The sequence below is a fragment of the Falco rusticolus genome, chromosome 10 (genome assembly GCF_015220075.1).
Source record: "Falco rusticolus isolate bFalRus1 chromosome 10, bFalRus1.pri, whole genome shotgun sequence".
NCBI classification, from domain to species: domain Eukaryota; kingdom Metazoa; phylum Chordata; class Aves; order Falconiformes; family Falconidae; genus Falco; species Falco rusticolus.
Genome location: NC_051196.1, coordinates 19,833,915 through 19,859,734, shown reverse-complemented (window position 1 = coordinate 19,859,734; position 25,820 = coordinate 19,833,915). Strand labels below are relative to the sequence as shown.

Sequence of the window (25,820 nt, the reverse complement as noted above, 5' to 3'; positions counted from 1 at the left end):
GCTTCAGCCACCAAGGTAGGGGTGCTCATGTGAACAGGATTGTGTGTCCCAAGGTCCTTCAGGACCCCTGAAATGTCATGCATGCAGCACACCTTTCTCACTGGAGCATGAGACTGGGAACCATCTTTGGCTCCTCTCCTTCCCAAGTGGAAGAGCTTTGGGTATTTTTCCTCCCTGGTGCCAGGATGAGGGACCTGGAGGATTGCATTACCCTGAGGTAGGCACAGACCCCATGGGAAGGCAGTGCTAATCTTGGCACTGACACTGCATTTAAGAACAAATCAGAGTTTTTGACAGTTCAGAGCAAGCCCTCAAGCTGCAAACAGCTGTGGTGTTATTGCAACCCTGTCTGGCCATGACACCCAGAAAAAGGAAATATATGTGCATGCATATAACCCCATAAACCTCAGCATATTTATAAGGTTCTGCTTTCTACAGTCTGTGAGAGTCCCAAGAGCACAAGCAGGTCCCAAACCAGCCTGTTCTGCCCCTTGATGGGCTCTTTTGCCCCTGGGTTTTCATGTCCACAGTGTTAACTGAGCATTCATCTTCTCATTGGTCTCAGATGACAATGCAGAAGTAGATGCTTGTCATTTGTGCCACTCAGACATGGTAAAAGACAGCTGAGGAATGTCAGGTCTTTCTGTTAAGGGCAGTGGAGTAGCCAACACTGGCCTGAAGGGAACTGCAGCTCTCCACAGACATCAGCAAAGGTATTTTGGGGCTCTTCATGCCTGCTCATGGCAGTGCTTGCTGCTGGAAGAGCTTGGCCACACCATTGATAGCAGCAGGGATCTAGGATGCCATGGCTATGAGGTCTGTAGAAACTCCTTGCAAGCCCTTAGTAAGCCTTGACAACTTGGGCATGATGCATGACATGGTCCCTCAGCTCTGTGATCCACGGGCAGCATGACTGACCCTGCTGCACACAGTGTTTACCCTGCACTGTGCAAAGAACCCAGCCTTGCAATTTGGGATAAGGTTGTGGGTCTGTTGTAACCTGGACCAGGTGTCAGCAGCATGTGCAGTCTCCTTGAGCCCAGGAACATGACCACCATACAAACAGGATAGTGTACCGTCACTGGAAAGTTTCCATGAGCACAGACTCCCTGACTCAGCCCAGTAGCTTCACGCAGGGCTGCCCTTGTCCCTGTGGCCACCAGCCCAAAAATGGGCCATCACTCCACCCTCACAAGGAACTATGCATTTGGGCACCATCCTTAAGTCCAAGCTGGACTTTAAGTGCCAACTTGGAAACTCAGGGCAGCACCATCCTCCCAGCTCCCCTGTGTTCCCAGGGCATGGAGAAGCCCTGCATGGCTCCGCACCTCCTGCATAGGCTTGTCCATTGCACACCTCTTAACGAGCACTTACGCTTTAGCAAAGCTCATGTCTTTTTTCCCAGTTTTACATCCACAGCAGTCTTCATTTCCTTTGTTAAGCCTGAATCCAGAGGCACTGCCTGTGAAATAGTTTCCATTTTCTTTCATCATTTGAGCCCTACTAATTAATATGGGTCAGTCTTTCCCTCTAAGCGCTTTTTACTAAGCTGTGCTTCCAGCTCCTTTAGGGCCTTAGCCCTGATCTCCAACAGCTAGTTATGTGCAGAGAAGGGACCAGATTCAGTGTTCTTCAGTCTTTTGGAGACTTCTCTTGAACCACACTGAGTTTCAGGTTGAACTTTTTGGATTTTGTGAGCAGCTGACTTGCTCAAAGGCCTTAGAGGGGAGAGGTACCAGCAGTGGGCCTGCCTGGGTTTTTTAATACATGAACATAGCAGGGCCCTCATTACGTTTGGGGTGTGCATCAGTCCTTGGGCAACAAAATATTCCCGTGTGCTTCCATCTCCTGTTCACCTCTTGCTTCACCTGGGTCCCCTGGAGGCTGAGGGAAAGGGCAGCCAGCCTGCATTGAGGAAGATCATAGCACACAGCCAGGATGCGGTGCTGAGATAAAGGTTTGAGTGTGGCAGCCCAAGACGCAGCAGACGCAGCAGATGAGTGCTGCCTGTTCTCCCAAAGCCCTGTTATTTGTGACTTTTCCAGGGGTCATTTTGGCAGCTTTCAGAAGAGGACTTACAGGGGTCCTCTCCTTTGACTATGTGCTTTCTGCTAGTTACGGTGCTGGCTGGTATTGCCCACCCCACAGCATTGCTTCTGCTCCCTCCCTGAAAGAAATGCACATTGTAAAAGTGGGGAAATCATTCCCAGAAAATACTGAAATGAAACAGAAAAAAGCAAATCCAGCACTGGTTTTCCCATGCAAGCTCATGCACATACTCGCACTCACAAGACATTCAGGACCCCAGCTATTTTCCTGATCCCCCGCCAGGCGTGCAACCAGCCATGCATAACAAATAACACGACCCCATGAATGGCCACGAAGTGAAGTCAAGCTGTTTGCCTGATCCATTTTTCATTGTTCGCCCTGCTTTTCCCACTTTGAACGAGGGCTTGTGGCATCAGGAAGTTAAAAGGAGTCAGGAGGGGGGAAAAGGGGGAGTGTTTCTTTTAAAAAGAGAGTGAGATTGGAGAGGAGGACACAGGCACTCAAAACCCTGTCTGTGCTTGGTATATTAGGCAGCCAGTGCTCTTGGCTGGGAGCCCAGACGAGGCTTTTGTAATCAAAACATGATCTTGTATGCTGTGCAACCAGTGCTGAGAAAGGCCGTCTGATGGCTCTCCTCTTTTAGCTCTGCTCTGGAATCTGCTGGGCTTCGCCGCCGATGTCCAACATGCACCGAGCTGTGAGTGCTGCCCCTGTGGGGCCTGGGAGGGGCACGGGGCAGTGGGGTCCCTCACCCAAAAAGGCCATGAAAGGACTTGCACTCGTTTCCTTCAGGGTGGCCTTTTGGTGGTTGTCGCTTTGTTGTTTTTTTTTTAACCTCGCCTGGCTGCCAGCAGGCACGGGGAGCAAACAAGCAGTACTGCATTGGGGGGGGTGCTGGGGTGGTGGATTTTGGGTGCCGGGGTTTGCATGTCCATCGCCGGGGCAGGTTGTGGTGGTTGGCTCAGGACAACGTGCCTCCTGGGGGGTGGGAAAGCCAGGTAGATAACAGACAGAAACCCAGGCAGTGCTGGATGTTGCCTATCCCGGCAAGGCTTTCAGCTGCAGCTGTCAAGCCAGAGGATATTTCTGAAAAAGAGCGGATGCATTTGCTTACGCAGAAGAGCGTTCGCTAAGGGCCCTGCTCCTCTCTCCTCTTCCCTCCCCCCCACCTTCTGTCTTTCTTGCTTTTCCAACCCTGCTGCCTCCAAGGTCTCTTGCTGTAGAAGCAGGCGATCGTAGAAGTATGCAGGAAAACACTGTGTGCAGAGACAGTCTGGAGCGAGGCGTCCCTCTGGCCCCTGATGAGCTGCGTAGGAAGTGTGTGTGCCGCTTAGGAGTGGGGGGTATGACAGAACGAGATGTCGTCATTTAATTGAAGCATGAAATCGCTAGCTTTCCATTTCTCCTTTTGTGACATTTCTACTTGCAATAAAAAGAGGCCTCTCATTCTGCAGCTTCATTGCTCTGCCTTGCTATCTAGGAGGCATCAGGCTCCGCTGCTTTCTGATTCAAAGCCATCGCACGTTTCTTCTGCCAAAGCCATTTATAACTCTCCCGTCACTGTGACATACGGGCACCTTGGCTCCCCGGAAGAGCTTTACTCTGGGGAGGGCATGGTGTAGCCACATTTCATCCTGAGCATCGGCTTCAGCACAGGCTGGGGTGGTGGATTCATTCCAGAAGCGGAGGAGAGGGCACGTCCCCCTGTTATCGGCTGGCTCAGAGCGGCAGCTGACGAGCAAACGCTGACTTGGCTTAACTGTACAATGGGTGAGCCCCTGTGAGCTGGTGCGTGGGCTCGAAACGCCGCTCGGTGCTTCTGTGCACAGCAGGGCTGCTCTGCGGTCCCGGGGTGTGCGGGCAAGGGACCACCTCTCATCCACAACTCCCCAGCGTTTGCTGAAAAGATCACGTAGAGTGAAATACTTTAATGGCTTTGTTAATAAAGGGGAGGAGAAGTGCTGAATACTGGCAAAACTTTCCTTCCAGCAACTTGTTTCCAGCTGGAAATGGAAAGACCCCCCCTCCCCCCTGCACTAGCTGTGTTGCAATGTAGACAAAATGCTGACAAATGTGCAGTCTCATGTGGAGAGGGAGAATGGCCTGACAGGTCTTTTCCATCTTTTGCCTTTGAAAAGAGAAGAGCACAAATACAATCTCTGCAGGAATTTTTAAAATTTTCCTGAGCTGGCAGCTCTGTCAGTCCTTCTTCAAAAGAATTTGAAGATGAAAGGGGTGTGTTTGAGGGCATGCACCACTTTGATCCCACCCTCAAGCAGCCAACACCCCAGCACTCGGCAAACAGCGAACCTGCCAATTTAGCGCTCGCAGAATAGCTTCTGTTCAGGTAAACACTGAATTCAGCTTTAATCAGCCTTGCAAAATGGCCATGAAAGTGTATCCACCCACATACACAATCTACTCACCTGTCGTGTACCCGGTTGATTGATGGCGATGGAAAAGCGTGTTCAGTTCTCCTGCAGACCTTGACAAAATCCCATTGTCCAGCAGGAGAATGTGTGGAGGCAGTTTAAATGTCCCCATTGTTCCACCTGAACACAAACGTGTGCCTGTGTCCTGGCAGGGTGGCCCTCGGCAGGGGCTGTTAAATCAGCACTGATAAAATGCCCCTCATCAGGGGCATGAGTGAGGATGTGCTTGTGCAGGATCTGAGGTCTGCCTTAGCAAACCGGTTCCCCTGCCTTTTCCCTCTCTGGTTTCTGACATCCAGCACACCCCTCTGTGATGGTATCATGTTTTCAACCTTTAGTCCCTTTTCTCCAAAGAACATTACCCAGGCAGACTTCCCCCCGGTCCGTGGCCCTGTTCTTTGCAGATCAAGCACAGATCTTCTTGTTCGGAGCTGAAACATAGTTAGCTTTGGGGTTTTTTTCATGTAAAGCCCTTGAAGGGAAAACCTAGCATTGCAAGGGTGCGTGGTGATTCAGCAGCTGGATCCCTTCCTTTGAAGGCAAGTGCTGGCCCTGCACACTGGGGATGATTTGCAGCCCTGGTTCCCAGGAGGCCTATGACACTTTTGGAAGAGCAGTGATGCTAACCCCTGGCTGAATTATCACTCGCTACCTGGAATTATTTTCTGAAGGTCCAGCTAATCAAATGTACCCACATTCTTACTTGGTGTCTATCTCCCAAATAGCTGAAAACCTTCTCATATTAAGGAATTAATTCCTGCAGCTCATCTTAAATCTTGTGCTTTCAAATGGGCAGGATATTCCCATCCTGGTGAAATGTTGCATGACACACAAAAAACCAAGGGTCAGGTTCCCAGCACCTTAATTCTGCCTTCTTCAATGCATTGGCCCGCTATAGACACATACATTTCAGGAGGCTGGAGCACCTATAGATCACCGGATAGAGTTCACAAATGTAGCTGGGAACATGGAGCAGAGTCAAAGGCTTTCTCTCCCCTGGGCTACAGCATCTGTGGTTTTATTCTTTGCCTTCAAACTTTGGGCTTCTCACTGCATGTTTGCTCATTTTCAGAAGGGCTGTGTTTGACAGCACCCCTCCATCCCCTCCTCTGGACCTCCACTGCTCCAGCTTTTCCTCTGGTGACCTAATGAGGACCGGGCAAAAGGCAACTGAGGTCACAGGAGAAACCCTCCCTTCCCAGGAGAAGGGCGTTGCAAGCCCGTTGGCTACTGCTCGAGGCTGGACCCTGGGGAGCCTGACTGCCTGACTTACTGCTGGCACAAAGGCGCCCAGGGCACAGCGGGTGTCAGACCCAGATCCCGTGTCCCCAGCTGCTGTGGCTGGCCCCTGATGTATCCTTCCCTGAAGGAGGTCACACCTGCTATGTCATGATTAATGAAGGGAAAACCCCTCCTGCCTGTGCAGAAGCTTTTCCCAGCCTTGAATGCCACAGAGCCTGCAGTGGAGGATGCTTCTGGGGATTTTGCCCTTGGGATGGGCACAGTCGGGAGCCGTCGGCCCTGAAGAACCAAGGGCAGCAGAAATACTCACTCGCAGGAAGGCAGTGGTGGTTTGCTCCCATAAAAATGGGGGAGCCCACAGTTGTCTTGAGGGTCTTGGTGGTTTTATGAGGAATTTGATAGGAAGCCAACAGGGATGTGCCAAAAACATGCCTTGCTCATGCGTCACAAGGAAAACCACTTCACTGTTCTGGGGAATTTTAATCAATTTTATTTGCCGATTAACTATCTATTGACTGATTCTGGCTTCAAAGAAAAATAAATCCAAACACACCTTTAGGAAAAACATCCCTGCTTCCCTCCCGGCACTGCTCACCCCCATGTTTTTATCCTCTGTCCCTCAGCACGGGGCACACTGTCCCTTTGGCAAGGCGAAGCAGCGCTGGCGGCGAGGTACCTGGTGGCTCCCCCACCAGCAGCAACCCCTCCAGAGTCCCCATGGGGATAGGTCTCTCTCCTCCTCCTCCCAGCAGGGCCTTTTTCTTCTTTACCTCCTCCTGCTCTGACCTCGACCCCCCTCTTCTCCTCAGGGTGCTTCTGCAGAGGCACCATTGTTCCCCTAAAGGGTGCAGAGGCACCTCGCTTCCATGGCTCAGGGGCGCCACGGTCTCCCCTGATTGGCTCGAGGGGTGCCACAGATTCCCTGATTGGCTCAGGGGCACCACAGTCTCCCTGATTGGCTCAGGAGCACCATGGTCTCCCCTGATTGGCTGAGTTTTGGCGGGAGGCCGGTGGCAGAGCCGGCTGGAACTGGCTGTGGCCGGCTGGGGGCTGTCCCGGGCTCCTCCCTCACAGGGCGCTCTGCAGCCCACCCCCTGCTACCTACTACACCCAGTATACCCATGCAACTGGAGCAAGGTTAGGACCAGGCTTGTAGTGGCCGTCAGGTTAGCAGCGGGCTGGGGCTGGGGGCATTTCTGAGGCTGGGGCTGGCAGTGGGGAGCAGCTTTCCCCTGGCAGGGCCCTCTCCCTGCCCTGGGGTACGGCTGGGGGCTGAGGTGCCCTGGAGCAGGGTTTGATACTGACCCCAGAGACCTCGACAGCTCCAGGGTGAGGATGGGGCCAGGATGGCCCTGTGCAGCTGCAGGGTGGCAGTGCTGGCCCCCGAGGATGCTGGTATACATTAACATCTTCACCAGTCCCTGGGGACTGTCAGTGTGCCTTTCCACCACGCGCTGGCTGATTCTGCTTCATAGGGACATAACCCTGAGAATCACCTGCAGGAGCAACATCTAGTTGTAGCAATATGGGTGATGTTTTCATTCCATTTGCTTCTTGATTCCTCCAAATTCTCCCGTCACTGTGGGTAATATGCATTGTGCACAGAGGCTGGGTTTGCTGCAGTGCTCCTGCGGCAGATTGACTGCACAGGGCCAAATGGCAAAGGCGGGAGGCCAGGGGTAGCCTGTTGGTAGATAGAGTTGCAACATCAGCAAAATAGGTATCCAGGTGTGCAAAAGGTTTGGGGCTCCTTTCCTCCCCTCCTCAGTCTCACTTCACCTTACACAGCTCTCTGTGTGAGTGAAGGAGAGGGAATATGAGATCTTTGCAGCATGCAGATGCCATGCTGATAAGGAAAGCACAAAAACACTGTTCAAAAATAAACCTGTAGTGCCTTGAAGATCTCAGCCTTGCCACCTTGCTCTTCATGCAAACACTAGGCAGAGTCTAGACGATATGGATCAGCTTACTGCAGTGAGTTGATACTCATCAGCATTAATTTTTGCTAGACACTGCCGTCACTAGAATTTAAAAAATCCGATTTGTTATCCCTTGTGATAACCAAGGTGCTATCTGAATGTCAATGAAGGGGAACTGATGTGCCTGAGAACACCTGAACCAACAGCAGGGAGGGGTGTTGTTTACTGCATGCAGTTAAGCAGTGTGTTAACTCTGGAGCCTACCGACAGACAGACATAGAAGTGGGACATTGTAGAGGAGTGAAGGCAGTGGGTTGATTAGCATTGATAACATGCAGCTGTGGCCTTGCCTCGAAGGCAGTGGGTTGATTGACATGGATGATGTGTGGCTGTAGCTCGTTCTGGCTAAGTAGTTAAATAGCCCTGAGGAGTGTGGGAGAGGAGGTTGGATGGGGGGGCGTGTGTGGGTGGTCTGGTCTGGTCTGGTCTGGTCTGGTCTGGTCTGGTCTGGTCTGGTCTGGTCTGGTCTGGTCTGGTCTGGTCTGGTCTGGTCTGGTCTGGTCTGGTCTGGTCTGGTCTGGTCTGGTCTGGTCTGGTCTGGTCTGGTCTGGTCTGGTCTGGTCTGACTGCTGGAGGAAGGAGCAACAGCACAGACAGTAGAATCTGGCCTATGGTAAAAGTCTTGTTGCAGCCTACTAGTTTGTGCTGCAACAGGACATCAGGCTTTTGCTTTATCTACCTCATGGCTGAACAAAAATTCTAAGAAAAGAAAAGGTCAGATCTGTCAGGAAAAAGTCAATTTGCAAGGTTCAGTCATCTTTTTAATGGAGGACCAAGGGGAGAAATGGTAGGGAAAGACTCTTCCACTTCCCACCCTGTCCAAACAGAAGGAGCAGGTTTCATCCTGTTGGTGCAGTGACTGAGAATAGCTTTGCTCCTTCTGTTTTCAGGATGCTGCTGTGGATGATGCAGTGTTAAGGAAGAAAGAGCAGAAAGATGTTGAACTTGATAAGAAAATCTTGGCTTTGCGGAAGAAGAATGAAGCGCTCATACGAAGATACCAGGTAAGTCTATGGGTTCTTACCTTCCCCAGCACTGTACTGGAGTCCTCAGCTCACAGTGTAAAGAGAATAGTCAGCAGCTTTGGAGTGACATTGTTATATAGGTATCATTTTTACATTGGAAAGCATTTGGAGCAGGTGGGCAGAGCTCTGTCTTTAGCTGTGGCTCCTGAATTGCAGTGGAAAGCAAGCTTGCTGATGCTTGCCTTGCTGCTGCAGCATTCCTCTCGCCCTACGGTCTTCCTCTATCTGCATCACACCATTCCCACCCCTTCACTTCTTACTGGTCTGACTTTTTCCCTATCTGTCCTTGCCAGTGCCTCATGTTTATACTCTTGAATGTATAGGAGGTTGCATCCTCCAGATATTTGGTAGGTTTATCTTCCCTACCAGGGTACTGATAGGGGCTGAAGCTCTTCCCTGGTCAGTACGAGTGTTTCTATGGAGCACAGAGGTGTTGAAAAGGGACTCCATGAATATAAAAGGAAGATGAAGGCAAATCAAGGCTTTAGTAGGCTGTTGGTTACTGCAGACTTACCTTCTGAATTAGGAGGCAGTAATCCAGCTGGAGTCTGTTTTTTTGATTCTGTCTTGGCCAAGAGAGTCTACCCAGTGGCCTGCAGGAGATATCCAGCCTGGCTTGTATGAGCTGGTTTGGGTGCCATTGTGGTAACCTGGAACTGTACACAGCAGTACAGAGTAGGAGAGCCTGAGGGTACTCTTGGCGCAAGGGTCCTCCTTGGTTTGTAAGGGATGTTTTCCTGCCTGTGCCCAAGGCCACTTGGCTTTAGGGGCTCTCTAACATTTGCCATCTGGATGGGCATTCTTGAGTTTGACAAAGAGCTGTGCTTAAAACCTGAGAACCCAAAGTATGCTTTGTGTCTTGGATTCAGAGCTGAGAGACTGAGAGGTCCTCTGTGTTAGATCTTGCTTAGAAGACATTTCCTTTGATGCCACAGGAACCATTTTGGACCTTTTCTGGTGGCAGCAAAAAATGGTACATAGCAGAAAGCTAGGGGAAGGGTAAATGCCACAGGCAGCTGGGGGAGAGGAATTCTTACTCCCATGTGAAATGCTACCCACCTGTCAACCCCACTTCTGGGGGAAGCTGCCTAGTAGACAGCCAGGTGCCAGCCATCTTTCCTTGGCCACATATGATGCCCTGGCCCCAGACTGGTACAGGGACCATAGCACCTGTGCATGGCCCTCCCTTCCTGCCAGCCTGGTGTCTTCCATGGGTCCTATACCCAGTCTTTCCCAAACCTCAAACTGATCATTTTTCCTGCCTGTTGGAAAGGGACCCCCATACTCTGTGCTTGCTTTCCATTGCAAGTGCTGAGACCACAGAGGACACTCTTGAGTCAACAAGAGATTTACTAAGATGCCTGTAGTGCAGGTCACAGTTGCCTGTGACTCCTTCCAAGGGCACACAGATGGGACACAAGTTGGCCCACTCCCCTTTTAGAGCTGCAGGTGGGTCCATTTAGTAGAAATCCTAAACAGGAAAATGAACATCTGTAGACATCCAAGTACAGACTGATGATAAGGGTATGTATGTATTTCAGGAAATAGAAGAGGACAAAAAGCGAGCTGAGCAGGAGGGAATGGCTGTTACCTCCAGGAGACCCAAGCAGGATGGCCTCACTATTACCATCACCAAAGCTCACAATGTAAGTGCTGCGCCTCCTTCATCATGGGCCAGAGCTTGCTCCGGTCCTACCTCAGCAAAGTGACATTTCTGAAAGAGCGCCTCCACAGCAAAGCTCTTTCAGGCATAGGACATGGCTCCTAAGCCCTTCCAAAAAAAAGTGAAAACTCTGCTGAAATGTGTGCTCAGAGTAATTGTTAGGTGATACACATCAATTTCCAGCCATGCCCAGGCAGCTGTCACCAAGCATGCAGAATTAACAGGCAAATGAATGAATGTGTGAACAGGCATCCTTGGCCCTGGATGGGTCCCAGGTGTCAACATGACTGTAAATAAGTAGGCAAACTGTATCAGGTGTACGTGTGTCACTGGAGGCATCAGGAATGCCTCTGAGAATGCCTGTAGGCTGGGCAAAAGCACAGTCTCCTTAGGCTTTGTGAGTGAGCAAAGCAAATAGCCCTTGGCTGCTTTGGGGCTTCCCGCAAACAGGGCAAAGACCACAAGTCCCAGGCTTCCTTCCTAACTGGATCAAATCTGTGTCTGACAAGCCCTTTCTACCCCTCCTGGCAGTGCGGGGCTTGGTAAACCACCTGGCCAGTCCTGCTTTAACCCCTGGGTGAAGTCCTTTGCCAGAGCTTGCACAGAGCTGGCTGAGCCATCCCACCCTCCCTCCATGCAGTCATCACTCCTGGGTTGTTAGATCCAGGCTAGTGTGTTGCCCACTTCTCAACCACGTCCTGGCCCTTGCTTTTCTTGGAGGTGCGCTGTTGCACACATTTTTCTCTCATACAGGACCTGAAAGATGCAATTACCCAGACTGAACACTATGGACAAGATAGCCCAGCCCTCTCGATGGTGAGCACCGCTCTCAGGAGCCATCCACTTGGCTTCCAAGGCCATCTGCATCAGGACTTAGGCTTTCCCAATCTAATTCAGTGTGCCGCAGAAAGAGATGAGGATGACTTTTGTTTCCTATAACTCTGGCATTTTAGTCTGAAATGTCAGATTTGTAAGTGCAAAGGATTTTCCAGACCTGCTGTAATTGTGGGTTTTGCTGCTGAGCAGACAATGAGCCCCTTGTTCCCCAAGAATGTCACGGCGCTGTGCCGGGTGCAGAAAGCTTCCTCAGAGCAAGGCCTGCCTTTTCTGTAGCTGGCCTCCCTGCTTGCGTGCAGGTGTGTTTGGGGAAGGGAGTCGCATTGGTGAGCCAAGGGGCCTAGATTTGTTAACAGAAGTATTCATTTTCCAGGACAAAAGGGTGGTGAGTGAGAAATGGGGGAGCCCCTGTCCTACGAGCCCCGGGTTTGGCATTGGCAGTGAGGAAGAGGAGGAGGAGGAAGCAGATCATATGTTCACGTTCAGGATGGGGAAGAGGATGCAACTGGCTGTTACCATGGACAACAAAGCCAAGGTGAGCAGGGAAGAGAATTCCTCTTAACGCTGCAGCCTCTTGACTTACAAAGGGGCTTCTGCTCTGCTTTCTGCTTGAACTTTCTGCTCATCATGTACCCTGTGTCTCATCTCTGAGGGGAATAGTTCCCTTCCCAGTCCTATTCTCTCATTTCTCAGTACAATCTCAGTTTTCACCTTGGGTTGCCCCGCACTTCCTGCCCCACCTCCACCCTCTGTCTGATTCACTGGAGTCAGCCCCCAGCCCTTGCTAAATTGCCTAGCAGATCTGTTCAGCCAGGTGTAGCCAGTTCACTTTCTGAGAGATCAGCCACCTCATTGCCCTCCTGGGCCACCAGTGGGTTTAGTAAACTGTGTTGCTGTGCCCGGAAAAGGGATGGAAATAATTGGCAGCTTGGACAGATTTAGCTGCATTACTCCCCGACTATTCCCAGGAAGGCAGTGATGCTTGGCAGCAAAACAAGCATCATTTCTCCCTGTTACCATATTTCAGAAAGTCTTAAATGCAGAAGAAAAAAGAGCAGCATGAGTACCCTTGCAGCTGCCAATGTGACTGGCAGAAAATGTGACCCAGTATTTGTGGACTTAATTAAAAAATGTACAAAAAGGCAAAAGTAATTGAAAATGCTATTTCATTTTTTAAATCTCAAGGCATCCCCTCCTGGGTGCTACCTCATCCCTCATGGAGTCTGAGCATGTAGATAAAATGATCGAAATGGTAGCTTTGGCATGTTGGGACTTACTTGCAAAGAAGGGTTTGATAAAACTTTGGCAGTTAGTATTGACAGAATGTTCAAGGAAGTATGTGCCTGTATGAGCTTCACGCTCTTATTTTCATCCCTTGGAGTGTATCTCGGGGGACTGATCTTGTTCTCACTGGAGTTAGTGAGTCTGACCACTGAGAAAATGAGGAACAAGGATCAGAAGTGCCACATTCTGTGAAAAAACAGTATCTGCATGCACAGATGCACCTGTATGGGAACTCAGGGAAGCTCTCTAGTTAGTGAGTCTCTGGAGGCAGGTTATTCTTTTTGCTGTTGAATATGTTCCAAAAGAATACAAGAGATAATCTTATCTATTGATTAAGACTAAAAGACAGCATTGAGACAACAGGAGGTGCAACACCCAGGTGGGCAGAGCCTCTTTGTGCTGACCATGCCGATGTGAAGGAGACAGAAAGCCTCAGCTGGCCCTGTGTCTTGCTGAGACATTGGGATGGACAAGGTCAGCCCTTGTCTCCATCACAGTAGCACTGCGAAAAGGAAACGGTGGCAGCAACGGGTGCTCCCATGGGTCCCCTTTTAGGCACAGCAACGTGCCTGGCCCACAAAATGAGAGTGGGCTTTTTTGAGCTGAGGTCCAAGCCAAAGACATTCCCCAGAGCAATGAAGCAAAACCCCACCCTTCCTGCCAGCCCGGTACACTGGGGTATGAGTGCTGGAAACTGTGGCTGTAAACAAAAGGCGGAGAGCCATTTCTCCTTCTGAGGCAGCTTGGAAATATTTTTCTGATTTTGTGCCTTGAATACCTTTTAATTTCTGTTTCTCTGTGACCTAGTTACCCTTTCTTTCCATGAAGAAATAGGACACAATCACTATGCCATTATAAAGTCATATGTCACCTTGAAGAACTGAATCATTTAGGAAATAATGCACCTTTCAGAATGATTTTTCAGGAGAAAGGGACTGAGGCCTCTCACTTCCTTTGTTCCAGACAGATTACTGGTAGCATGAACATCCGTTTCAAATGAAATCTCATTCCAGCACAACCAAACCACCTCCTGATGTAAGGGGAACACCCCCCCCCCCCGCTTTTTCTTAGAAGAAAGGGTACATAGAAATCTAACCATCCTCATTACTGACTGAACTTTACCAGTGAAATACTTGAGAGTCTCCTCCAAGGTTTCTCATGGCTATGTAGCTTTGCATGGGGGCGTTGTATTTGAAGAAATTACATTTGCAGAGTGAGTGGCTCTCACAGACAGGTTTTGTCCCCTGGAGCTGTTTCCATAATCTATAGCTCAGAATTCAGGTTGTAGATGGGGATTTGTATTAGTGCAAAGCACTGACAGCTAAATCACATTGCTGCTTTAAACCCTGTGCCAGTGTTTTTCAGTGTGGCCAATTAATAGACCACTGAGATTTTTCTGCTGGAAACACAGACTTCTGTGGAAAGTCCCCATAAGTTCCCTGTTGTATGATATATATGAGTTTACTTGCATTAAGCACCTTTCACATGCCTTAGAAGCCCCCCAAAGTCTCCTGTGTGTTGGTGTAAAGCACAACCCAGCAGCCTGGCTTTTGATGATAGAGGAAAACTGATTTATTGGTGAATGTGCTAGAGGCATCAATCCAGAATCTTACTTTAGTTACTTTAAATATAGTTCTCAAAATGGATGAGTACGAAGAGCATCAAACTGTAATGGGTGAGAGGGGAAAAAATATTAGATTTTGGACAAAACTGTATTTGCTATCACATGAAGTACAAGTTTATTTGTTGTTGCTGCTGCTGGCCTGTTAAGGCATCCTCTGGGCTGCTGAAGATTAAAAGAGGCTATATAACTTGCTTCAGATTCCCAGTAAGTAAAGCTTCACCAGGTGAGAGATTTGCTTGGTGATACTGGGATGATTGAATGGGCCATCACCAACCTTCCTATGACTGTGGCAAGGTTCAAGCAACAGAGTTGCTGGGCTGTGCAGAAAACTATTTACATTCAATTCTAAAGAGCACAAATCATCGTAAAGCAAGAAGCCCCAAAGGAAAGGCAGCTGGAAAATTGTGTAAACTGGACAGAAGTCCAGTGATTTCCTTTGTTCCCCATGTTCTTTTTCCTGATACTCCAGGTGGGTATTTTTAACACAGCCTTTGCTATCTGGGGCATGCCTCAGACATAAGATAGGCACTTCTCAATTTATGACTTTTCTCAGTGAACCGCTAGAAGGGAAGCGGTGTAGTTTTGTCTGACTGCGGCTAAATAGCTAATGCCAGAGTCTCAAATCTCCTGTAGGCAGTGAGTAAGCTGGGACAGGCCCTGTGGAGGGGAAGAGGTGGCTTTGCCAGGCACTGCCAGCTGTTTGGGCCCCGCTTTCTGTTCCTGTTGGTTCTGCATGGGTGCTTTCCTCATCTGATGCCCCTTGCTTTGGGAGCTAGCACAGGATTTCCCAATGTGGGACAAGCAATCTAGGAAATCACTGATATTGTTAAAATAATAAACAAAAGAAGACACATGTTGGCACATTGAGCAGAATGTGCCTTTGTGCAACACAACTTAGCCAGAAGCAATATGGTGAGCGAGGGAGGGAGAGAGAGGGTATTACATATACAGGCTGGGAGACCACCAGCTTTTCTATGTCAGCTATCGCAGCTCTGTTAAACAGATATTTCCTGTATCAGCCTCTCAGTCTTCCTTGCCATCTGCTCAATAAATTGCAGGGTTTAATGGCTTTGCCGATGAGCCAGCCTTCCCACTGTGACTTTTAACATCTAATGGCCCAAGGAAGTTGCCACCTCATTGTAGTGTGCTTGAGGCTTCAGTCCTGCCCACAGTATTTGGGAACAAGGTCCTCTGCATAGGTTTTTGGGTGATGGCTCTGCTGTTTCTTGCACTTAGGGCCCATGTCCCTCCTCAGGAAGGACTTTCTCAGATAGTGATGAAGTCATCTTCAGATGTAGCCACCTGGTGCCAGGCCTCCCTGGCAAGAGTTATTTGTGATGGGCCGTCACCACCTAAACACTGAAGAGCTCTAGGGAACAGCTGTTTAGTTAAGCTAGAATTAACGTTTGATGTACAAAGTTCTGGATTAATAGCTTGCTATTAATTTGTTAAGCCCTCACTGGGCTTACTTTCTTAATGAAAAAATTAACTAGAGTGCTGAACACCTCATATTGGTGCTCTGTTTATGACAGAGCAAGCCCAGCTCTCCAGTTCATTAACTCACCTCAGCAGTACCACCTAGGATTACTGTACATACCTGCTCAGGGCTTAAAGGAGGGAAGTTGTATGCTCTTGAATGTCCCAGGAAACTCGGGATTTTCCCTGGAGCAAAGATATTTCCTGGGAATAATAATCATTGAAGAACAAAGCGATGTACAGCTTGAGCTGTTAAAAAAACTCACCAAGGTATTTGCCAGGCTCGAGTGAGCGATTCAGCAGTTCCAAAGCAGAGCCACCCCATATTTTCAGCATCTGAATCATGCTACAAATAGAGTAGGAAGATAGGACAGCAAGCAGTTAAGAGCCTATTCCACAAGGCATAATGTGTCTGGCTGCCTTCAGAGGATGTCAGCAGGTCTCATCTCCTCCCAAAATACATTACAGTCATGCAGGACTGGGCCCTCTGCAGGAGGGTCTCACTTGTGTCATTCCCATGATTCCCAAGAGCTTTGCTTTTATAGTAGGAGAACACTGTCCTTTGTGGGGACTGTTTGCATGTTGAGGAAAAAAACGGTGCTTTGCTTGGGCTGCAGAGTTCCTCGGCGGCAGCAGGCAAGCCTCCTTGGCTGAAGGCTTGCTGCCAGGGAGGCAGGTGCTGGGGAAAAGAAAAAGAGTCTTTTGTAGAAAACTGCTTTACAGATTGCTTTGGGCAATTGCCTAGATTGCTTTACAGAGCCCTCCTCCCCAAAAGATATGAGCGAGGAACAGGTTTTTAGAAGAGGAGAGGCTGGCATGGAGAGAGAAAGAGGAGAGATGCAGTCTTGTAGACACCAATTCCAAAACAGAGAGGCTCTATTTGTCCCTGTTGTGACTCCACTGAAATTTCTGTGGTTAAGTCACAGACCCGTGATGTGCAAGGGGCCTCAAAAAACTGCTAAGCACTTTTCATCCTTGTCTTCCACATGTAAGAGTTTAGTTTTCCTTATAAAGGAAAACTGTGAAGCACACACAGTGATGCTTGTAACTTCATCCTTTCTAGCTGTGGGAGAAAGTTTAAATAGGAAGGCTCAGGTTTTCAGTGGCTGACAAGATTTCAGTTTTCACTACCCTTTCATCGCAGAGGGAAGTGTTTGTTCATATATCTGGAACACAGATGATTCAGTTAGCATAACTTTGCAAGCTACCATATAAAAGGTGCCCATTTACATAGTCTTAAATAGAACTGCATTTTCCTTTGTTTATCACAAGGTAGGAGCACTGGCATGGCCATTAGTGCTGATATGCAGTAACTTCGTAAAATGACCATGCCCATAATGTATTTCTGAGCTACTAGATCTTCTCGGCATAACTGCCAATGTGAATGAGACCAGAGGATACTCTTGTGGCCGCAGACATTGCCCCATGAACACAGAGGGGTTAGCAGGAGAGATTTGCAGCTTCAAATTATCCAGCCCAGCTCTGTGGTCTGAAATACAAAACCAAGATAGTCTATTGAAAAGGTTAATTTTTCTTCCACCCACATCCATTAACAGTGATTTGCACTGCCATAAAGAAAAACCACTTTGGTTTCTTCGACTGCAAGCAGGGATCCTATGCTGACCATTCTAATTCCAGCCTCCAGTTTCAGTGAAATTTAGGAATAAAATACATGAATCACAGGACATAGACAGGATTTGCAATATTCATTTTGATTTAAAACATCCTGTGTTTGTATTGGCTAATAGTTCTGGCAATGGAAATATGTTACCTTTGGGGACATTATATGATTCAGTCATGCAGAAGCAGGTGCCACTTAAAAGCCAAGACCTAAGCGCTTGTGAGCTTTGTGGCTGACTGATCATGAATTCTGGTCTGTACTACTTAGTTCTAGTTGTATAAAGGCCAGAGCTACAGAAAACAGGTAAAATTACTAAATAAACACTTGCATATTAAATTCATTACTTGCACACATGCATTTGTGCGTATACACACATATACAGGTGTAATACCTAAATAAGTTTTACTTCACAATTGAAGCAGGCTACAGACTTGGATACAATAACAGAGTCCTAAAATAGTTGAGGTGGGATGGGACCACTGCAAGTCATCTAGTCGGATCCCCTGCTAAAAAGTTATCTTAAGTTGCTCAGGGCTGAATCCAATCAAGTTCTGAAAATCTCCAGTGACAGTGATTTCACAGCCTCTTTGGCACCTGTTTTCAAGTGTTTGACTACCACCATTGTGACTTTTTTTCCCTTAATTCCAGTTGTACTTTGACTTGTGGCAGGTTTTGTCCATTGCCTCTTGCCTTTTCACTATATACTTCCAAGAACCGTTGGGCTCTGTTCTCTTTGTAACACCTTTTCAGACAGAGGAATACTGCAACTGGGTTCCCTCTTTGCCTTCTCTTCTCCCTCCAGACTTAACAAACTCAGCCTCACCATGTGCATCCTGTGCTCCGAAGCTCTGTAACTGTCTTGGTGACCCTCCACTAGACTCTTTCTAATTTGTCTATACTTCTCTCACCTTGTGGTGAAGGGAAAATGGACACGAAACTTCAAATATGGCCCAAACAGAGGGAAATAATCACTTCCCTCAACCTGATGGCTATCTTCATGCTAATGGAACCAAGTGAAAGGCAAGCCTGCCTTACTGTTCACTTTATGGTCAAGTCGTAGCCCACCAGGCTCCCAAAATACTTCTGCAGAGTTGCTCCCAGCCAGCTGGGCCCCTGCCCATAGTCGTACATAGGATTCTTTGGGGTTCTTTTGTCCCAGGTGAAGGACTTGTAATTAATTTTTGTTAACCTTCCTGCACCTTGTCAAGATCCCTCTGAAAGACAGTACCGTCCTCTGGCATATCAGCTTGGTGTCACCCCTGAACTTGATGAAGGTGTAGTCTGTCCTATTATCTAGATCCCTGAATAAGATGTTGAAGTAGGAAGCAGCCTCACAGCATCAGCTTACACCCTCAGCACCCTTGGATGCGGCCCACCTAGTCCCACCTTCTTACTTTATTTAAATGGTCCATAACTGAATCTTCCTGGATGCTGAGGGAGTGCAGTACTTCTCTGACTCTGCCACTGAGTTAGGGACTCAGGAGGTAGAGAGCAGATCGTGCCAGTAAAAGGCCAAGGCAAAGAAAGCATAGAGTAACCAGTCTTTTCTGTGCCCTGTGTCACGAAGTTGCCCGCCCCCACCCCCCACCTTCAGCAACAGGCCAACAGCTTTCTTAACTTTCTTTGTTGCTAATGTATCTACAGAAGTCCTTCTTGCTGACCTTCACATCTCTCACTTGTTTCATTCAACTCCAGGTGACCTTTGGTTTTCTAACTTCTTCCCTGCATGCCCAGGTCCTGTTCCCATAATTTTTCTTGAGAGCTTGTCACTTTCTACCTCCCACACACTCCCTTTTTGCATTTAAGTTCAACCAGGAGCAACCTGCTCAGCCAAGCTGACCTCTTCCCACACCTGCTCATTTTCTTGCACAACAGGAAGTCCTTACTTATGTTCTTGTGCCTTGGCCATGAAAATCAATCAGGTCTCCTGGGCTCCTTTCCCCTTCAAGACAGCTTCCTGCAGGATCCTGCCTGCCAGTTCCCTGAACAATTCAACACCTGCTTTCCTGAAGCCCATGGTCTCCACTCTGCTGCTTGACTTTCTTACTGCTCTCAGGCTCCTAAAATCCACTGTCTTCTGGTCACTGCTGTGAAAGCTGCCACTGACCTTCACATCTTCAACCAGTTCTGACTTTATCATTAGGCAGTCACTTGCTAAGCTGCAGTAATGTAATTGCTTGTAACATTGTGACTTCAAGGGGATGTATAATTAAGGATGGTATAGCATGCCCTATTTGTGGAGTGGGAGTAAAGCTAGGATTTCATAGCAGTTTAGATTCTGGTTTGAACTTTCTGGCTCTGCCTGATCTCTGATAAAATAATACCCTTCTCAAGACAGATACATAGACTAAAACCTTTAAAACAGCTCACAGTTTATAGGCATGGGGACTTTTACAGAATGTATAACCTAGCTGCAAGCAAAAGTACACCTAGATGTCTGGCTATGGTAGATGCCAAGACAGTTGTACTCCATATTTAAATGATTGCCTGTTCTCTTGACAGTCAGATTTTACTCTCTCAGGAAAAAGATCTTGACATCTCTGGGGATGGCTCACAGATGTTGGTCCTTGGCAGCAGTCAAAGCAGGAGGCTGCATTGACATAAACTTAGAGAACAAGACGGAAAGTACTAGAATGGCATTAAACAGATTGGCAGCAGCTCCTTGCTTTGAATGCAACATGTGGCTTCACTTATTTCAAGAAAAGCAGAAATAGCAAGGGTCCTACTAAGGGCAGCAAAACTTGTTAGGAACTACAGCTGAAACCTAAAACCAGAGCTGTGCATACTCAAGAGAATGTAGAAAAAGGTTCCCACCATGTCCACACAGCTCTGGCAGACAATGGCAGTGCAGGGACCCACTCCTCCTCTCACGTGCATTAGACTAACTCAAGAACTATCTCTTCTGAGACAGCAAAATTACACAGATGTGAAAGAATAAACAAGAGACTGAAGGTCTGATGCTGGAAGTACTCAGGTACCTCCTAAAACATTTATCATGTGTTAGGAAGCTCGATGACTGGACAAGCAATAAAAAAAGTCTTGCTGACGAAAGCTGTCTACAGCAAGGCTCGCTCCTTACTAACATCTGCACTTCTGGCAGAGTCAAGTGAAGATGAGGCTAATACAAGACATCTTGATATCACATGTCATGGCAAATTCACTGATGCTTGCAAGACTTCTATACAAATCAGAGGTCAGTGTGTGCTGTTTGCTTTTGAAACCAAGCTCATAGCAACAAAAAGTTCCCAGGTTTCACTGAAGTTTACTTGGAGATTTTGAGCTCCTGTGAAATCAACACTCCAGTACGTGTGAAAAGTCCAAGGAGAAAAACAGAGGAAAATATACCATCCTTTAGAGAGGGAAGCTTCTGAGGTTTGTTCATCCCTGGTAAAGCTGAGCAGAGGAATCATACAGATGAAAAGAAAAGAAAAAGATCAGAGGTAAAGATGGAGATGACTTATTAAGTCTCTCATTTCCTTGCAAGGCAAAAATAAAAAGGGGGGGGGGGGGAAAGGAACTGAAAGATGATACTTTTAAATGAGAAAAAGTATGTATTTTTGTAGAAAAGATGTGCTCATTTTGTGGAAGTGATGGCTGAGGACACTGGCAGGAGCTCAGCCAGCAACAAAGATAATTAACAAAATAAGAACCAGATGTAAATCCATGCAGTAAAGTCGTGAACTGATACAGACAGCTGGAAATAATATCTGAAAGGGGTAAACTGCCCTTGTTCAAGAAGTTTATATATCAGTTTTCTAAACTATTCCACTGCTGAATAAATCATTCCAGAAATATGAATGCACGGTGACTATGAAAATGATAAATTATCAAATGTTAATATACTGCAGGGTAGTAACTGTTTTGTGTGTAAGGCTGGAGAGAACACCGCTGTTTTCCTCTCTTTCAGCCTCTAGGCTTCTGCTCCAATGTAGCCTCACATTTTATTGGGACGTTCGGAGAAAGAACAACTTCACATTTTTTTCCAAGACACAAATGCAAGAAGGCTTGCCTGTCTAAAATAAAAATGTCAATTTTTCAGATGCAAAGCATCTGAATAGGGCTTTGCATCTGGCATAGGGCAAATCCCACCCTACCTAAGTTGTGCTCAGCTAAACATGCACCCTACTTTAAGGGTGGCAGCTTTATAAACTGATTGACTGTGACTCATGTTTCTGTTCTGCCAAACCAAAATCCTTTGCAGTTTGGGGGTGGCCACTCTCTTAGGAAAGGTACTGCACAGGGCTAAAGGGGGTGTCATCAACTCATCCTGTCCTTTCCAGGGCAAGCGGATCGTCAGTGAGAAACGTGCTGAGTGCTTCCCTGGCCCAGGCAGAGTGCCAGACCTGAGCGAAGAAGAGACAGACCATTTGGTGGCTTTCCGCCGGGGGAGAAGGATGCAGATTGCCATCACCATGGATAACAAGGAAAAAGTAAGTGCATTGCAAATGACCAGACTGCAGCGTAACAGTGGCATCCACTTGTTCTGCTGGCACGAGAAGGGCCGTGGAGATGTATTAGTAACTAGCCCAGCAACAGGACATTGGGAGCGAGTATATATTAATAGTGTGGAGCTTATCACCATAAAACACTCAGGATTCCATCACCGTGAAAGAGGAAAGGCTACAATCCTTTCCCTTCTCTGATCCTAAATAGAGCTAGCAGGCTCTTAAACATACTGGGTCCATCAGAAATATCAGATGCTGTTTTGGGAGGATTGATGAAAGCACTGCCAGATATGGGGCATGAATCCCACCTCCTGCCTCTTGCCAACTTCTTTTTGGGGCCATACAGCAGATTGAGTCAGCAGCACTGTCCTCTTGATTCACTGCACAGCTTCAAAGTTAACCAAGCTGGGCAATATCTGCTTCTAAACCCAAGTCCTGCTGTGCCTGGCCATAACCTGCTGGGTGAGCTGGCTGAACTTTGTTAATCTTTGAAGCATATTTCAAATACTTCTTTGCAAATACCTTCCTCTTTACACACATGGAAGCATGTGATATTTTCCTACTTGAGAGTTTGCACAGATAAGTAAGAATGCCTGCAGCAAACAGGATCAGCACAGACTATGAAGGAAAACAACATCTAGTGTAGCTGCCAAACACACCCAGGAACGCTGGGAGACCTATGTAGCACCCTCTCTGGGACAGCAGCCAACCGTCTGCTAACTGCCCACATTAATCTTCAGCTTCTCCTTCTCCTCAGAGTTTAGCTAGGCTCTGAAAGCCCATGTGCTCCTTTCTCATGGCTACTGAGCAGTTTTTTGGATGCCATAAACTTTGCATGGGCTGCCTGATCGAGCCACTAGTAACTATGCCTTCACCAGAGAGGTTCACGTGGCAGATGTTGCCCATTTCAGTATAGGCATCACGAACACACCTAGACATGGTGAGACTGACCTGGCCATGCCTGTGCTGTAGCTGGTCTTGAGCCTGCCAAATGTAATTCTGTGATGTGCAGGGCAAGTGTCTCCACTTCTGCTCTTGCTGAGCTTGTTTAAATACTTGTCTCTGAGGTCATCAAGGCTGGGACTGTGCTAGGAGAGAGCAGCAGGACGAGTGCCTAGATTTTGGCTTCAGATCCTGCGTGCTGTTTTAAGTATATGGACAACCCTGGGAAAGGTAATCTCCTGTGCTTTCATTATGGAACATGAAATTTGAGGCTGGTTGTCCGCATATGTGGTTTTGGTGATGCCTTGCTCATATTGCCCCCAAAGCAGTTACATTCAGAGTGCATATGAAAGCAGGCCTACAGCTGCGCTGGCTTAAAGCCCTGTCTGCCTACACCTTTTTAAATGAACCACCAAAGATCTGATGCTTTGCATTATAGGCTGGGAATGCTGGTGTGAAGTCCCTAATGCCTGGCAGATTTGATTTCAGTGATTCAGCAGAGGTTGGTGTCCAGTGTCTTGCTCCTGCTACTTTCAGCTCCCACTGTGCTACCATTCATTTAAGCTCATTCATTTAAATTAATACCCAATGAACGCAATTACCTCCGTATAGCAGTGCAAGGAGCTCACATAACTCTGTCAACCCTCCTTTCCTCAATTGTACATAGCCACAGTGGTCTCCTTCACACAGCTTGGACTAGAAGGTAATCCTGATAATCCCCAGGAATGCAAACAGTTCTGTGCTGCTCCTCCTCAGATACCAAAATTCATTGAAAGTCTTCCCTTTTTTTCCCCCTTAATCCAAACCCAGGCGCTTGGTTGGCAGAGGGTAGGACTGAAGCTCAGACACTCTCCTAGCTGTGAGGGAGGCCTACTAGGTGCTGGATGAGAGCCTGCTGGTGCTGACGTCCACGGGGAGAAGGATTGTGCAGAGCCACTTGGTGCCTTCTCACCTTGGCTGAGAAAAAGAAGGATCTCTGTCAGGAGCACAGGAAAGCCACAGAGGCTTCATGTAAGTCTAGCTATCAAATAACACTACTGAGGAGCAGTGTATGCCCTCAGCATTACTTAAGACTGAAAAGAAAGATAAGTTTTGCTTGATCACACCTCTGGCTGGACAGATAGCCTGGCTCAACAGCAGTCTTGGACTAATGTTGCTGGCGAGACCCATTTAGCAACAGCATCATGCTTCTTGCTGTCACAGAAAAATTGTCCCCTGCTTTCTGTTACTGAGCTTTGAAGCATACCTCCCCCAGCCTCTTGGAAGCTCACAGAGAGCATAATGGGAACATACTGCTCCCTGGAAGGCAGGCTGCTTTTGGGGACCTCGTGCCTTCCCAGCCTGCACAGGAGGGAGGGAGCAAGCACTGGGGTTTGCCACAGAGCACACCTCCCATGGCTGGGAAATGGAGAGGCAGGAAGAGCGTGTTAATGAGCTTATTTTAAAAATGGGCATTTGTGGGATATTTGTTGTTGTTCTTTGGATTCCTAATTTGGAAAAAGATATGAAAGTGCTTAAAACTAATTTCCAATACCTGTTACCAGCTGGGTATGTTTCAGAGTCCAGCTGAGCTCAGGAGATTCCCTTGTTCCCAGTGATTTCCCTAGACTGATCAGGCCCTGTTCCATCCCTAGTTAATGAAGGTATCTTCATATTACCATTTTGTGTAACTTCAGACAACAGCTGCAACAGCCAGGGCAAAAACCAGCTTGAGAGTGGGCACCTTGCAAGTGACAAAAGGAGGTGGCTGTAAGAGAGTTAAGTGGTTGGATTTCATGGTCACCTCTGCAAGCTACTTTCTTCCATCTGCACTTGGTCAGCCTTTTCCCAGGATCAATGACAGAAGCAGATGGGGCCTGAAGTGACAGGTCACGTTGACATCTCAAACATCATGCCAGCTTGGGCTGGTTGAGTCAAGGGAGAGTTGGTCTGGCCCATCCTGTCACTTCAGCTGTTCCTAAGCTTCGTTAAGGATTAGTGTTTTAAACAAGTACTTTGTTCTGATAGAGCTAGTGCTTGAAAAATTGAAATCAGGCAAGTCTATCTCACATGCTGTGCCTCAGAGCAATGTGTTTCTCCAAAAGGTACTTGAAGGCTGCAGTGCAGAGAGCAGGTTGGAATTAGTAATACCAAAATGTATAAAACCTCTATTAAATAATTTTAGCCTGCAAAACTCAGTGTGTGTCACAGGGATATTGAATACAGCAATTCGGTTTGGAAATGGAAGCTGAATCCCACCAGCACTAGTGGGATCACAGCACCCACAAACCCCGGCAGCCCTGGGCTTCGATTTCCCCTATGTAAACAGGGTTACAGCACGCCTCTGCCATTCTAGATGTGGTGATGACAAGCATGTGAGCAATGCTGAGTGGCTCGGCACTGCATCACTTCAGGAAAGCTGGTAAATAGGGAACCAGCTGATAAACAGGGAAACTTGCCCTGGTGTGCTTTGCAGCCCTGCCCCAGCACTGCAGCAGAGCTGGGACAAGCCCGGTGTGGGCTGTGCATGAACAGGAGTGTTAGTGCAGCAGTGTTTGCACTCACACCAAGTGTTTGCAGCAGCAGCCAGCAGCACAGCATCAGGGAAAGAGCAGAAGATTAGGGAAGCCTGCAATCGTCCCTCTCGTCATATACTCACCAGCCCCCAAGTTAGCAGCCTCCTCTGCTAAGAACAGCATCTTTCTCCTTGACAGACCTTTTGTTGCCTGAATTCTAATTTTATTTTTTTTTTTGAGTCCATCTAAACCTTATCACCCACAACATCTCCAGCCAGGAGCCGCCACGTGAAGTGACATGCTGTATTGAAAACATGCATCCCTCCTTTTTCTTCAAGCTTGTTACCTGATAACTCCATTTGCTGTTTCTGCATCATGAGAAGCAGTGTATAGATCATCCCGTGTTCACTTTCCCAAAGCACAAATGGTTTTATTGACCTGTTTCACGTCTCACTTCAGCCATCTCTTCTGCAGGCTGAAGAGACTGTCCCTATTTAGGCATGTCTGGTGAGGAAGTAGTTCTATCTTTTTGGTCACTCTCACTGTCCTCATTTGTGCCTTTGGTATTTTTACTATATTCTTTAAATACAAAAAGACCAGAACTGCACATTGTATTCAACCTGTGGTCTCTTGTGGATGTACTCAGTGACATTACAATGTTTCTGGCTTGTTCTCTATTCTTCTTCTAGCAACTCTGCATTTTCTT

At 47.7% G+C, this 25,820-nt stretch overlaps 1 protein-coding gene across 1 annotated transcript in view; it reads left to right on the top strand.

Annotated features, from left to right (window-relative positions):
* The first annotated feature begins 2,312 nt into the window (after positions 1–2,312).
* The window catches only part of CCDC9B (coiled-coil domain containing 9B), a 55,911-nt gene continuing 32,403 nt past the window's right edge, over positions 2,313–25,820 (top strand). The window contains exons 1-5 of the mRNA XM_037402523.1: positions 2,313–2,746; positions 8,593–8,706; positions 10,269–10,373; positions 11,601–11,762; positions 21,513–21,662. Of these exons, the coding sequence (XP_037258420.1) occupies positions 2,726–2,746; positions 8,593–8,706; positions 10,269–10,373; positions 11,601–11,762; positions 21,513–21,662 (552 nt within the window). The 5' untranslated portion in view covers positions 2,313–2,725. The remainder of the gene's footprint in view (positions 2,747–8,592; positions 8,707–10,268; positions 10,374–11,600; positions 11,763–21,512; positions 21,663–25,820) is intronic.